Source organism: Solanum stenotomum, chromosome 2, assembly GCF_019186545.1.
Source record: "Solanum stenotomum isolate F172 chromosome 2, ASM1918654v1, whole genome shotgun sequence".
NCBI lineage: Eukaryota > Viridiplantae > Streptophyta > Magnoliopsida > Solanales > Solanaceae > Solanum > Solanum stenotomum.
Window position 1 is genome coordinate 11,669,477 of NC_064283.1, and position 15,747 is coordinate 11,685,223.

A 15,747-nucleotide genomic window follows, 5' to 3' on the forward strand; every position below is an offset into this window, starting at 1 on the left:
TAATATGCAAGATGATATCTTAATGCTCTGCCATCGGTTCATGCCTATCCCCGCTCAACGATGTAGTTAGGCTGTCGATGGTGGTAGGCGATCAGAGGTCGGGAGATCATGATCGTAAAATGAACCTTGCAAATTCATAATGAGGTTAGCCTATCGAATGCTAGGATAAATTAATATTATGCAGGAAATCGGGTTATGCTGCAACCCTGGATTACTTTCCCATATTATGAAATTCTCTTGTTTGAAACTGTTTGATTGTAGTACTTCATTTTTGAGATTGTTCAACTTAGTAATTATAATCGAATTTCTAAAATTGTTTGTCACATAAGTAAATTTATTTTAGACATAACAAAGTTGTTATTTGTTGATTTGAAGTCCCTTGGGTTCAATAATTCGGCTCGAAAGAGTCGTTGTACTACTTGAGTGACCACGTGCACTTGCGTGTGCTTTTGGACGCAACAGTACGCCTATTGGGACTTAGATGCATATTCTTGCAAAACGTGCTCTAGTGTGGCGGAAGTGCAAGTGCCAATTTTTAGGAGTGCACCTAACTTCCTATCAATCTTTTCAAGTATGATTCTGTCATAGAACTCAGTTGGTAATTGGGAAAGTTTAATCCAAATAGCATTGTGAGAAATGGTACTCTTATGGGACGAAGTTTGGTTCCCATTTCCTTACCGATAGGAAGTTTCCCAATATGGACCATGGTTACTCTTGTAGTGCTCTCTGCATGTTTTTGAGCAAACTGAATTTTGCTATGAAAATATCCCATCCCAGGTCAATTAGAGACAGTCCTTTGGTGGGTTTTCATAGTTCAGTGAGCTTATTTTTTAGGTATTGATGGGATACTTTTTTTCTCTATCAACTTGATGATCACCGAGTGTTTCCATGGGAGGTAGATTCTTGCCTTTTCCTCCCTTGATAGGGGGATTTAGTCGCTTGGGTCGACCCCCACTGAAGTGTTTTGTTCTTTGGCTTGGTCCAAATGATTTTTATTCAGACCCTTATTTTTGTCTAGTAAGATTTCCTTAAAGAATTTTTTGATGGGAAGAGGGTCTTCCTCCATGGCTATTTGGTCGTCCGGTGGTTGTGGTGGCTCATGAGAAAGTGCCGGAGGGTGGATTTATGTTTGGGGTTGGGAGCATTGGTAGTTTTAAGGAGGGGTCTTAATTATTTCCTAAATATAAAGAACATATCAATTTTAAACAACAAAATTAAGGGGCATATCAAACCCTTTTCTCAAGAAACTATTTTGATATTAATATACTTAAAATAAATTGATTCAAACAGTCTCCATAACTTTTGATTTTAGTTTTACTTGACACTTTACAGAGTTTTAGATAGAAAATGTCTACAATTAAAAGATAATATATTTAGTAATAAATTAATAAAATATAGTTAATTTTATTGAAAGTAGGGAAAAGATTATTTTTTTCTTGAAATATTAATTGAGAGATTTTTTACCACAGAAAAAAATTAGGGCAAACTACATAATCTCACTACTTTAGATCCTAATTACTAGGATTCACGATAGTTTTTTATATTACTTTCTATACCATTTTTTGGCATTTGGATACATATATCATGTCTCGTCAGATACATGTATCCATCAGATTTAATAGGCGAGATACGCTATTTATTACTTTTGCATTAAAGGGTGTAACTTATTTTCTTAATTAACTGAGTTAATGATGAGTAATTAACAACCAAAACAGATTTAGAGGATCCTTTCTTATCAACTTTTATCAATTTTCCTAAAATATCGAAATCATAAAGCATGGTAATTCTAAAATTGTAAACTTCATCTACTTCATCAATTCCTTCCTTTGTATCTTCAAGTTTCGAGTTTTTTTTTTCTTTTTCAAATGGCCAATAACACAAGCGTCGTTGGATGTGGCCATTTCGGAGATCGCATCGACGACGGAGAAACTGCCTGGACCAACGGAGGCGATTAGGAAGTCAGAAGGCCCAACTGATATATTTGTTACATAATTAAGATATGATTGTATGTATCTAGTTTTTATCAGTGTATCTGATTAAGTATGTATGTATCTTCATGAACCAAACATGTACGTTAGACTCCATTGCGCATTGTTGCACTAAACGTGTGTATCTGAGTTTAGTTGTGTATCTGATATGTTAATTCAAGTTTAGCATAATTCTGCCATTTTAATTGGGTCGTTTCTATACTTGGATCTATTTTCGGTTTGGATGTTGGCAGATGAAGATTTAAACCCTATAATTATTCCAAAATAGTTTATGAAAACAAACAAATAAAAAGTGCTTAAATTGAAAAATTATTGTTAATGTGAAATACTTCTAACAAGAATCATACTATTTTGTAAATTGTCAGCCATTAAAATGGTTTGGAGAAAGAAAAAAATCAAACAAATTAAACCCTAGAATCGATCTTTAAAAAAATTGGAACTCTGAGTCAGATACTTGAAAGTGATTAAGCATAGGATACATTAAAATAGGCAAAAGTGTTCATTACCCCCTGAACTCGAAGCTTTTTATTTAGTGTACACCTAAACTATATTCCGTTATAATTACCCCCCTTCCCCGAACTTGTTTATTCCTCCATCACGTACATCTGTATGGTCCGACCACTCCAATCGTGTCTACACGAGCATGACATGTTGACAAAAGTAGTGATGTGAATTTCCAGTTGGATAAATATTAGCCACCTAGATAAATAAATGTTAAACTTCTAAACTTCTTACTAAGCTCAAAACTTTCAAACTAATCTTCTCTCTAAGAAATGTAATCGACAGAGTAAAGGGCAGATTTCAAACCTTTTGGCTCACTAAGAAGTGTAATCGATGGAGTAAAGGAAGATTTCATGGAATTCTTTCTGGATTTGGGTCAGTTGCAGTTCTTAGATGTGAAGTTCTTGCTCGATTTCGTGAAGCGTTTGGTCGATTTTCTTTCGATCTTGTCTGAAATTCTTACCAAGTAAGTGATTATCCACTCTTATGATGTGTTATTTTTTATTTTCTTTATTTTTCATTTATATTTTGCCATATTTTTGGTTTAAGGTTTCGCCATATTCTTCGATTAGGGTTTTGCCATAGTTTTCGATTGATCTTCTAATTAGGGGTTTGATAGTTTTCAACTAGAATTTTCACTTAATGAATGTATTATTATGAACTTGTTCAGCTTATGCATGCATGAGTATTAGGGTTTTTGGTAATTAGTTCAAAAAATTAGGGCTTTTTACTAAAATTAAGATTTAAGGATTCTGATTTCAATATTCTATTTTGGTATTGTTAAATGTTGGGGTTTTTTTGTAATTTCCTTATGTATATTTGTATGTTGTTGAGTAAAATCAATACTATAGGGGTTTTTAGGATTCCAATTCATCTATTATGTTTTTGTATTGTTAAATATTATAATCTTATGTAAAATTTTTTGTATAATTGTATGCTTATGAGTAAAATAAATATTTTGGTTTTGTTGCCTCTGTTTTGCTGTTGTTGCCTATGTTTTGGTGTTGTTGCCTTTGTTTTGCTATTGTTGCCTTGTACAATATATTAATTATTATTGTGGTTATAGGTTGACACTGTGGCTTCTAAGTACCTCAATTTAAGGTTCAAATTTGGGGGTATCTTGGTGAGTGAGGTAGGTCCAGTATATGTTGGGGGTAGGGCTGAATATGTACAAAATGTGGATGAAGATCATTTATCAATTCCTGAATTTACAGATTATTTTAAGTCTTTTGGGATTAGTAAGTTAAAGTTCCATCTCTAGGGGGTGATCAGGCGAAATTGAAAAATGACATGGACATTTGTAATATTGCATTATTTATGCATGATGGGGACACAATAGATATTTATATGTGTCATGACTCTATTCTAGAAGATGTGGGTCCCATTGAAGGCCAAATTAGTCAATCTTTAAGTCAAGTTGGTGAGTCATTTAATGCACATGGGAAATCTGATGGTTCTTTAACTGCACAACCAAAAAATTCAGATCTAGGGTTAGGTTCCTCTTCTACCTTTCCATCTAGTGAAAGAGTTGAGAATGATGGGGTTGTAGGTAGGGCTGGGCATAAACACCGAAAAATCGAACTGAACCGAATTATTTTGATATTTCTGTTTTGGTATTTCAATTTTTGATTCGATATTTGGTATATGTTTTTGTATTTTTCGATATGTAATTTTTCTGTTATTCGACCGAAATATATTATACTATAAGATATATTTATTAATTATTAATATTAAATAATAAATATTATAATTTAAAATTAAAAGCAAAAGTAGGTCAAAAGTTTGTCTTTTCAAACTTTTGTTACTTTTCCACTTTACACTTTACAGACCATCCGTCGTTCCCACTTCCCAAAGGCCAAAAGTGATTGTTCCCACGTCTACAGTAGCAACGACCGTTCCCACTTTCGAGTTCCGGCGACCGGCGACCAGCAGTAGCACGCAGCAGCCGCCAGTCGACCAGCAGACAGTCGCAACACAATAGCGATCGGCGTCGACTAGCAGACAGCAGCACGCAACACAACAACGACCAGCTGTCAGCCAACCTTTTCAGTTTCCACACAGCCAGGCGCCAGTCGTGAGCCGACCACCGACCACTTTCCATTTCCGACTACCACCATCAGGTATTGTATTCTATTGATTGATTATTTTTTTGTTGTCAATATTTCTTCTACCATTTTAAGTTAACAAGTTTCAAAATGAATATTTCTTCTTCCATTTATTTTTCTTTCTGATTTTTGCTTTTGTTACTAGTTAGTGTGTGAATTTATTGTGAAATAATTTTTCTTATATAAATGGTTGAACAAAATCAATTAAATGTGGGTGTGGCTGATCAAAGTCGAATAAGTATGGCTGGTTCTACGAATAATACACCTACTAATAGCAATCATGCGTCAATTGACACAGAGGAAACAAAAAAAAGAAAATAAAAGAAATGGATCCTAGATCTACTGTTTGGCAACACTTAGATTATTTTTTTTGAAAATTGTGTATTAGTTAAAGCAAAGTGTTTATATTGTAAACAAAATTATGTTGCTAATACAACTAGAAATGGAACAAGTGGACTAGACATCATTTGACTAACGGATGTAAAGTGTATAAGCCCCCGCCTGTTGCACCTGGTATTCAAAAATTGTTAAATATTCAAAGTAGAAGTTCTTCGATAGAGACTTGGAAATTTGAGCAAGAGGTAGCTAGGAGAGCTTTAGTTGAGATGATAATTTTGGATGAACTACCTTTTAGTTTTGTTGAAAAAGAAGGCTTTAAGAAGTTTATGAGTAAAGTCCAACCTTTATTTCATATTCCTTCTCGTAGAACCATAACAAGAGATTCTTATGAATTTTATGGTGAATTGAGAATGAATTTGAAAAAGTATTTAAGAGAAATACAACCAAGAATTTGTTTCACAACAGACACATAAACTTCGGTGCAAAGAATCAATTATATGTGTTTGACTGTTCACTTTATTGATAGGAATTGGATGCTTCATAAAAGAATATTGAATTTTTGCCCTATCATTAGTCATAAAAGTGAGCATTTGGCTGAGTGTATTAGTAATTGTTTACTTGATTGGAACTTGGACAATGTCTTTACTGTTACAGTTGATAATGTCTCTTCAAATGATGTGGCAATTTTAGAGTTGTCCAAAAAATTAGATATGTGGAGAACTAATATGATGGAAGGTAAGCATCTCCATGTGAGATGTATGACTCACATACTTAATCTTATTGTACAAGATGATTTGAAAGAAATTGATATTTCTATCAAACGGGTGAGACAAATGGTGAAATATGTTAGATCATCTTCTACAAGGACAAGAAACTTCTTGAAATGTGTTGAAATGCAAAAGATAGAATGTGATAAAATGTTGTCTTTAGATGTGCCTACTAGGTGAAATTCCACCTATTTTATGTTGGACACAGCATAAAAGTTTGAGAAGGCTTTTGAGAGGTTTGATCTTTATGATGGTAATTTTAATTCTTTTCTTGCTACTGATGTTTGTGAAGATGGAAGTATTGCAGGTTCAATTCAATATGAAGATTGGGCTAATGTGAGGAATGTCACAAAGTTTCTTAAAAAAATTTATGAGCTCACATTAAAAGTTTCAAGTTCACGGTATGTTACTTGTAATGTTCATTTTGAGGATATATGTGAGCTTGATGCATATTTGAAAGTATGTATGACAAGTGATGATATTGATTTGAGTAAAATGACTTTGGGGATGACAGAAAAGTTCAAGAAATATTGGGGTACTCCTGAAAAGATAAACAAAATGCTTTTTATTGCTTCTGTTTTGGATCCTCGCAATAAATTTGTGTATGTTAGTTTTGCTCTTGAAGAATTACTTGGGGAAGAAAAGGGAAAGATAGTGAATAATGAAGTAGATGCTTACTTGAATAATTTGTTTGTGATCTATGTAAGTAAGTATGCAAAAGGTTCTAAAAATCAATCATCTTCATTTGACTCATACGATTCATCTACTTGTGGTCTTTCTCAAAATGTGAAAACAAATTCTTTGAGAACTAAGTTTTACATGAAGAAACAAAAGGAAGATTCTGGAAGTTTAGGTGTTAAATCTGAGTTGGATAGATATCTTCTTGAAGACCAAGAGCCTGAATCTGAGGATTTTGATATTTTGATTTGGTAGAAAGTTAATTCTCCTAGATTTCCTATACTTTCATAATTGGCTCGAGATGTATTGGCTATTCCTATGTCGAGTGTGGCATCGGAATGTGCATTTAGCACTAGTGATCGTATCTTGATCCCTTTAGAAGTTCATTGACTCCTAAATGTGTGCAATGCCTTATTTGTGCCCAAGATTGACTTAGACAATAAACTAAGCCTATTTGTGTTGAAGAAAGTTTGGAGTTTCTCGAAAAAATTGAACTTGGTAAGACTTTTTATTTTTTATTTGTTTTTGGAAAAAATAAAATACTTATTGTGTTGTATGACATATTTGATTTTCTTATTTTTAGAGATGGCAAATAGTGAAAGAAACTCTTCTATTGTTGATCTATGGTTGGCTTGCAAGTCTCAAGTATTTAATAGTGGTGAGTTCAATACGTCATTTATTTAATCATATCATTTTTTTAAATCTTAAAAGTAGTGTTTTAACATTTGATTTTATTTTAAAAGGTCCAAGAGTCAAGACAATGAAGAAAGGTGTAAAGTACCAAGTTTTGTTAGTGTTTTTATAATTTTGTTGGCACTTGAGACTTGAGAGTGGTCTCATGGAAGAAAGTCAAGAAACTACATTGTTTGTTGCTCATTATTGTTGTTTGTTATTGTTGGCACTTGAAACTTGAAAGTGATCTCATGGAAGAGGCTACATTGTTTGTTGTTCATTATTGTTGTTTGTTATTGTTGGCACTTGAAACTTGAAAGTGGTCTCATGGAAGAGACTACATTTTTTGTTGCTCATTATTGTTGTAATTTGTTATTGTTGGCACTTGAAACTTGAAAGTGGTCTCATGAAAGAAACTACATTGGTGCATTATTGTTACTTGTTAGATTGTTATTATGTTGTTGTGTAATGACATGATCAATTGATCATTGTATTTGTGAAGTGTAGTGAATTTAGAGAAGAAGAGGATTTAAGGTTCCTTTGTAGGTCAAACAGCCGCTTTGATTTTGTTAACTTGTGCAAATTTCCTTCGCTTAGTGAAAGGCAATTCTATTCGTTAAAATGAAATCCATGTCACCGTGCTGTATGATTTTGTGAGACAGTTGACAGTCACCTGCCGGTTTGAAAATGCATCAAACAGTGGATCCACTTCCCACAAAGAAAATATGGGATACACATGTATTAATATAAGTGTCTTATAAAATTATCAAAATTATATTTTTAAATGTGAGTACCAAAATAACTAAGTTGTTAATATTTCAGCAAGGATTGGCTAGCAATAAGATGGTTAATATTGGTGTGCAGAGTTTTTTTTTTTAAAAAAAAAAATTATATAAAGGTTGGGCAATGCCCATATATAAACTAAATCAAAGTGCATAGTAACAAAACCTGGGCAAAAGTGACCTAGGTCCAAAGAAACGAAAAAGGACATGGACAGAATGCTCTAAAAAGAAAGAGCTTTTTCTTCTTCAACATCTTTTAGAGCTTCGATGACCTTGTCAATGGCCAGAGAAATCGGAGAAAGGGCATGAAGGTTGTGTGATATCCACTTGGACGGTTAACCTCTCACAAACATCATGAATTCGACACCAATGACGGCTTCTTCAGCTTCAACCTGCTCCGACTAACACCAGCTCAAATGTAAGACCAAGATCCTGTTCAACTTTGATTACCTCTTTTGTGAGGATTTTACCTAACATTTCCAAGTTTTGTGCAGGTTGAGCTCTAAGAGCTAATACCACTACATCAACCCCTAAATATGAAAGGTATTACCCACTATTATGAATCAATTTTGTAACAAACTTCATAGATCTGCATTTACATTCGGGATTCGAGTTCGAATGCAATTTTCATGGAAACTCTTCAAGGGACTGTGACATGTAATATTGGTTTTAAACCTACCAAGGGACTGAAGTGGAAAGGCAAACATGACATGACTCAAAGAGAACTTCAAGTCCAAAGTGTTATGCGTCGTATTCAAACCAGATCAAAAGTTATTGGATTCAAACAAGGGCACAAGCCCAGGGAAAATCTCCCTCAAAGAAAACTTCTTAGTTAATGTGTGTTGGTGCTTTAGTGGTTGTGTGGTTGTAACAACAAAACTTAAATTAGTGACTGTTTTGTGTTTTGGTGCTTGTATGGTTGTTCAACCAAACTTAAAGTAGTGACTGTTTTGTGTTTTGGTGGTTCACTTAAGTTATTGTGGTGGTTGTTAGTTGAAACAATGAAACACTATGATGTTTGTGTTTAATGATCAAGAAACCACTAGTTATGTTATGACTTTATGTTATTATTACGTGTTGTGTTATCATATTACCTATTCCATGTAATTGTAATTTTAAGAAAAAAGGACAAGTCAATTGAACATACACCAAGATATATATATATATATATAGCTTTAATCAGCAGACACATACATCACTAAAACACCAAATCAAATTAATGCACAAAATGAGAACGCTAGAACCAAAAGTCCTTGCGTTAATAACAATTACATTCACTAAAAAACTTTCAACGACACACTAAATAAAAGAACAATATCGCATTACATATCAACTAATGCCCAAAATCAGTTTTAACATCCATCTACACTTCAACTGTTTTTGTTATTTGTTTGTCTTCTTCAACAGACCCAAAATCACAGCATTCGCCTGGCTAGGAAATTCTGGGTCATACCAATCGAAAAAATTACAAGGATTTTGAAATAAAGACTGCATTCCATAAAATCAAAGTTAAAAAAATTACATGATAAGAAATTTGAAAATTAATGAAAAAAATATGAAATAATGCATACCCATAGTGTCTACAACCGAGAAATCTATGTCCAGGATTGTCATTTGTCCATGAAATTTTCAGAATTGGAGGAGTCCCACATAAACAAACAAATCTCCTATTATAATTAATGAATTTACTAAATGCAAATAAAAAACAAGAGAGAATAATTCGGAAATTTGAAAAATAGACACCTTCAGCCAAAATAATCTTGAATATTTGGGTTGCTTTAGACTTCCCTTCCTATGTTGAATGCTCCATTGTAAAAACTGTCCCCATGTCTTTGGTACTATACTATGTTCGATGATGAATCCATGTAAACAATCTTTCCCATAGCTTTCTAGCAAATTGACATTGTATGAATAGATGTTGTATAGTCTCTTCTGTATTCTTGGATAAGACACAAGTCTTATCTATTTTCACACCCCATTTAGCTAGCCTGTCAGTTGTTGCTAACTTCTTGTTAAGCATGAGTCACATAGTGAAATAAGCTTTTGGCCTTGCTGCATTCTTGAACATGAGACAGTTTCAATCAGGCCTTCGCTGCTCCCCAATCATGTACATATAAATTTGCCTGATCATGCTCCCTTTCTTTCCCCTCATCAGTTGGATTTGATCAATTATATGTTTGGCACTCATGACTTTTCTTATCAGCCAGCTGGCTTGTTTGGTCTCTGGCCAAGTGCTCTTCCCTTTTAAGTAGTATGTGTGTATCCATTTGATCCAAAGTTTGTCCTCTTTATTTGCTAGGTCCCAACATAATTTGGCAACTGCTGCTTTGTTCCAGACTTGCACATTAATCAGCCCTAGCCTCCAACAGACTTAGGACAACACACTCTCTCCCAAGCAACTAGTGCCTTTTTAGTAACATATCCAACCCCTGACCATAAGTAGCTTCTACATAGCCCTTCAATCAGTTTGATTATCTTTGTATGAATAATGAATAGTTGTGCCTAGTAAGATTGAACTCCAAACAACATAGTCTGTACCAGTTGTATTCTACCTGCATATGACAATTTCCTAGTTGTCCACGAGTTGATCTGGGCCATGATTTTGTCAATGAGAGGGTACCATTGGATTACTGTCAATTTCTTAGTAGAAAGAGGCACCCAAAGGTACTTGAGTGGTAGCTTTTCCATTTTGTAGCCAAGTTGTTGTATGATTTGTTGCCTCACCTCTAACTGGACTCCCCCACAATAAATGGAGCTTTTGTTGAGATTTGCTTGCATCCTAAAGCTTGTGAGAACTGTGAAAAGCATCTTTGGAGGGCCTTGATGGAATTGAGATCTCCTCTAGAAAATATTAGCAAGTCATCTGCAAAACATAAGTGAGTGATGTCCAGTTTAGAGCATTTTAGGTGAAACTTGAAAGTTGTCTCTTCCTTGAGTAATCTACTGAGATATTCCATAGCTATAGCAAAAAGGAAAGGAGACATTGGGTCTCCTTCTCTGAGGCCTTTAGCTGCTGCAAAATTCTGAGTAGCCTACCTATTAACTACTATAGAATAGTTCATTGTTCTCACACAATTCATTACCCATTGTGTAAACATAGCAGGAAATCCCAGACTATACATCACTTGCTCTAAATAATTCCATTCCACTGAGTCATAGGCTTTTTGGAGGTGAATCTTCAACATGCTTCTTGGAGAAATATTCTTCATAGAATAGGCTCTAACCAATTCTTTTCCTGGCCTAAAGTTGATATGACAAAAGGGAAAGTTACTTGAAAGAGCAAACATATGCTCTGTATTTATCCAAAATAGCGAGAGCTCATGAAAATTACAATACATAGCCAGAACTTGAAATTCTTACTTCCACTCTTTCTTGTTTCTCAAACTCTTGATCTTTCCCCACTCCTAATTGCATCTTCTCCAATTATTCCTAAGAAATGGTGAGAGTAACTAAGAACGAAGAAAAACTCGAAGGATAATTGGTACGAATGTGATATTCCAATCGACTAGTGATATTATCTGCTTTAGATTTAAGTTGACACAATTTTTTTAAAAAGTTGCATGATATGAAACATGGGGAAAAATATTTACCCAACGTAGCCAACAAGTTGAGTAGTCAATGCCCATCTCTTTGTATGAATCATGTTCAATGCTAGTTGTAAGATGGATGGCATGTGAGCTCTAATGGCTAGTATTCTTATCATTCAAATATTTCCCCTAGTTTGTGTGCTAATGTTTATTTCCTAACGTTCTTTCACATTCTATTAAGCAAAAGCAAAAATCAAGGTGGTGTAAGTTTTCGATGGATTTTGTGATTTATTGATTTTTTAAAAAAATAAATTGATGATTGTGGTTTGTTTGGGGGGGGGGGGTGTCTTTCGAAGTTATGGTTAAAATCTGAAGCTATTTGAAAAGAAGAAGAAGTTTAAATATAAGGTAATTTTTAAAAAAAAAATAATCATATGTACTAATTTAATTTAAATACAATACAAAGAAAACAAGAAATTGTTTTTTTTTTTTAAATAAAAATAAATTGACAATAAATAAAATAAAAATAAAATATTTATACACACGACAACACATGTATAACACTTCTGATACTTGAACTGGGTCTTGGCAGGAGCTTGAAAACATAGAATAAATTAGTTTGGAGGGGTGGGTGTGGAGGTAATAGGATCCTACTTAAATTTAGATATGTTGCTGAGATTTTAATATAGCTCTAGAGAGTACTTGTGTCTTATGCCTCCTAAATAATTTGTTTTTTTTTATGTAACTAATGTTTCTTTAAATTATATTTATATTTGATAAATAAGATATAGTAAATTAAGTAAGTATATTAAAATATGTCCTTTTTTAACTTGAAATTTCAAATTTTACTAATTTTATTGTATGCATATCATTTTTAAGTATTTGATAAATTTATTTTTGCAGTTATATTTTTATTCATGCTACTTTCCACATATAATAAGGTTTTTAAATTTTTTTTTGTATGATACTAATGTTTCTTCAAACTATATTTAGATTTGATAATGAAGTAAGTATATTAAAATATTTCCCTTTTTATCTCAAAATTTCAAATTTCACCAATTTTATTGAGATGCTTTTCATTTTTAAGTATTTCATAAATTTCTTTTTATATTTATATTTTATTCATGCTACTTTTCATATATAATAGGGAAAATGCATAAGTACCCCTCCAGTCTATACCCGAAATCCCAGAGACACACATAACCTTTACTAAGGTCCTATTACCCCCCCCCCCCCGAACTTATTTTATATGTAATATTCTACCCCTTTTTGGCCTATGTGGCACTATCTTATGGGCCCAGCGCATGTTGACATTTTTTCAAGGATAGTGCCACGTAGGCTGAAAAGGGGTAGAATATTATAGATAAATTAAGTTCGGGGGGTAGTAGGACCTTAGTAAAGGTTAGGTGTGTCTCTGGGATTTTAGGCATAGGCTGGGGGGTACTTATGCATTTTCCCTATATAATAGGCAAAACTACTCATTACCCCCCTGGACTTGAAGCTTTTTATTTGGTGTACACCTAAACTAAATTTGGTTTTAATTACCCCCGAACTTGTTTATTCCTCCGTCGCGTACACCTTTTTTGTCCACCTGGCGTAGAAATTGACAACACACTCTACTAGGCGCGTGATGAAGTGATTTTTTGCCACATTATAAAGTACAATGGTAATAAAACGTAAAATCTCCATTTTTCTTTAATATTTGGCATATGTTAAACGAAAAATAGGGCAAAATGTACATGAAAAGTAAAGGAAACAAAGATTAACACTTACTTGGTAAGAATTTCAGAGAAATTTGAAATTCAAGGAGTTCCGCGAAATTAACCCTTATTCAAAAATAACTTTTAAACAATGAATTTTAAATTTAAGAAAAACTATCCAATGAATAAATGACATGTAGCATTTTACCTAATTATTTTAACTATTTTAAAATTCCAAAATTAATTTGTTTTATTCCCAACAATAAAAGTCTTGTGCTGGCATTTAATCTGAGTTCTCCAGTACTAAATATTAATTTCTTGAAGATTTTCGGGTTTAGTCCAGAAGTTTTAGTGAGAAGCTTAGTCCGAAAGTTTTAGGTGAGAAGGTTTGATATTTATTTTTTGCCATAATAATTTATCTAGGTGGCTATTATTTATCCAGGTGGAAATCCACATCATCACTTTTGCCAGCTGTCGCGCGCGTGCAGTCACAATAGGAGCAGGTGGACAAAAATGATGTATGCGACAGAGGAATAAACAAGTTCGGGGGTAATTAAAACGGAATTTAATTTAGGTGCACACCAAATAAAAAGTTTCAAGTTCAGGGGGTAATAAGTATTTTTGCCTATATAATAAGGTAAGATTTCTTTTTATATGCTATTAATGTTTCTTCAAATTATATTTATATTTGATAATTAAGTAAGTATATTAAAATATTTCCCCTTTTAACTCAAATTTTTAAATTCCACTAATTTTGTTGAGTGCATATCATTTTTTAAGTATTTGATAAATTTATTTTTATAGTTATATATATTTTTATTCAGGATACTTTCCATATATAATATGGTAAGAAAATTAATTTATTTCTATTGGGGAAAAATGTATGTGTATAAATATCATGATAATCCATCTTTTATAAGTACCATTTCTTGAAATTAGTTCATCGACAAAGCTTATTTTATTCTAGTAATGGAGGGTAAGAAGACTGCCGGACGTCAAAAAATTTCCATAAAAAAAATAGAAAACAAAGCCGCTCGATATGCCACATTTTCAAAACGTCGATTGAGTTTATACAAATTGGCTGGTGAACTCGTTCAACAAAACGATATTGACATAGGAATAGTTCTTTCTTCTCCAACGAATGAACCTTATTCATTTTTCCATCCAACTGTTGAAGCAGTTGCTCAACGTTTTTTGAAACAAAACATAGAATTAAGTGACACTACAAAATTTGTTGCGACATGTGTTCGAAACAACGTGAATAAAATCGAAGATAAACTAGCAGAGTTTAAAATTAGAGAAGATGTTGCAAGCAAGGAAACAATTATACTTGACCAAGCCAAAGAGATGAGAGAAATTGGTTGGTGGGAGGATATTGAAAAACTCAAAACTGATGAGTTAACTCAGTTTGAAGCTTGGGTAAACGTTGCTGATTTTAACATGAAATATCGTCTCAAAACAATTGGAAAATGAAGTTGCATCTAATACTTCATAGATTCATTTCTACATCAATTTTTGAAATTTTATTATCCGCTCTGCTTTTGTTTTCTTTTTTGTTTTTTTATAATTTTATATTGATATGCTAGTTATTACATGTACTCTACAATGATATTTATTATGAAATATTATTTCCATTAATATTAGTATATTTTTTCTCATATATGTTCGATATCTTATTTTCTTATGTTTTGTTTTATAAGTACTTTCTTAATTTATTGTGTTTTTGCATTTTTTTGTGATATAAAAATAAGAAATGTTATAGGTTTAATTCTTACCGTCACTCACAAATACTTTTTTTTTACGTGTATACTTAAAATATGTAAATATAAAAGTTCCTTTAATTAAAAAAAAAAAGAAGTAAATATAAAAGTTAAATTAAATATTAGACTTTTCAAGAATATATGGTCAAAAATGTAAAAGAAAAAAATTATATTGTTATTAATGGAAGTAATATTATTTCATAATAAATATTATTGTAGAGTAAATGTAGTTGCATCTTCAATATAAAATTTAAAATTATAAAAAAAAAGGTTGAACCGATAATAAAATTTCAAAAATTAATGTAGAGATAAATCTATTTATGAAGCACTAGATGCAAATTCATTTTTCAATTGTTCCCGAAGATATTTCATGTTAAAATTAGCAATATTTAATCAATCTTCAAATTTAATTAACTTATCAGTTTTGAGTTTTTCAGTATCCTCCCACCAATCAATTTTTCTCATCTCTTTCACTTAGTCAAGTATAACTGTTTGCTTGCTTGCAACATCTTCTCTAATTTTAAACTCTACATATTTATATTTGATTTCAAAAAACACTGAGCAACTGCTTCAACAGTTGGATGGAAAAATGGATAAAGCTTATTCGTTGGAGAAGAAACTATTTCTATGTCAACATCGTGTTGTTTAACGAATTCACAAACCAATTTATATAAACTTAATCGGCGTTTTGAAAAGGAGGCATATCGAGTGGATTCGTTTATTTATCTTTGTCATGGAAATTTTTTGACGTCTGACAATGTTCTTACCCTTCATTAGTAGAATAAAATAAACTTTGTTGATAAACTAATTTCATGAAATGATACTTATAAGAGATAAAATACCATGATATGTATACACATATATTCTTCCCCCAATATAAATTAATTAAATCTCTTACCTTGTTCTTCCTTTCTTGATAATGCATCTG

At 32.5% G+C, this 15,747-nt stretch overlaps 2 protein-coding genes across 2 annotated transcripts in view; both read left to right on the forward strand.

Annotated features, from left to right (window-relative positions):
• The window catches only part of LOC125856627 (probable 20S rRNA accumulation protein 4), a 61,953-nt gene that overhangs the window by 32,383 nt on the left and 13,823 nt on the right, over positions 1-15,747 (forward strand). The gene's annotated exons all lie outside the window — the stretch shown is intronic.
• Positions 14,029-14,532, forward strand: LOC125855691 (agamous-like MADS-box protein AGL61). Its single transcript, XM_049535432.1, has one exon. The coding sequence runs from the start codon at positions 14,029-14,031 to the stop codon at positions 14,530-14,532; it is 504 nt and encodes a 167-aa protein (XP_049391389.1).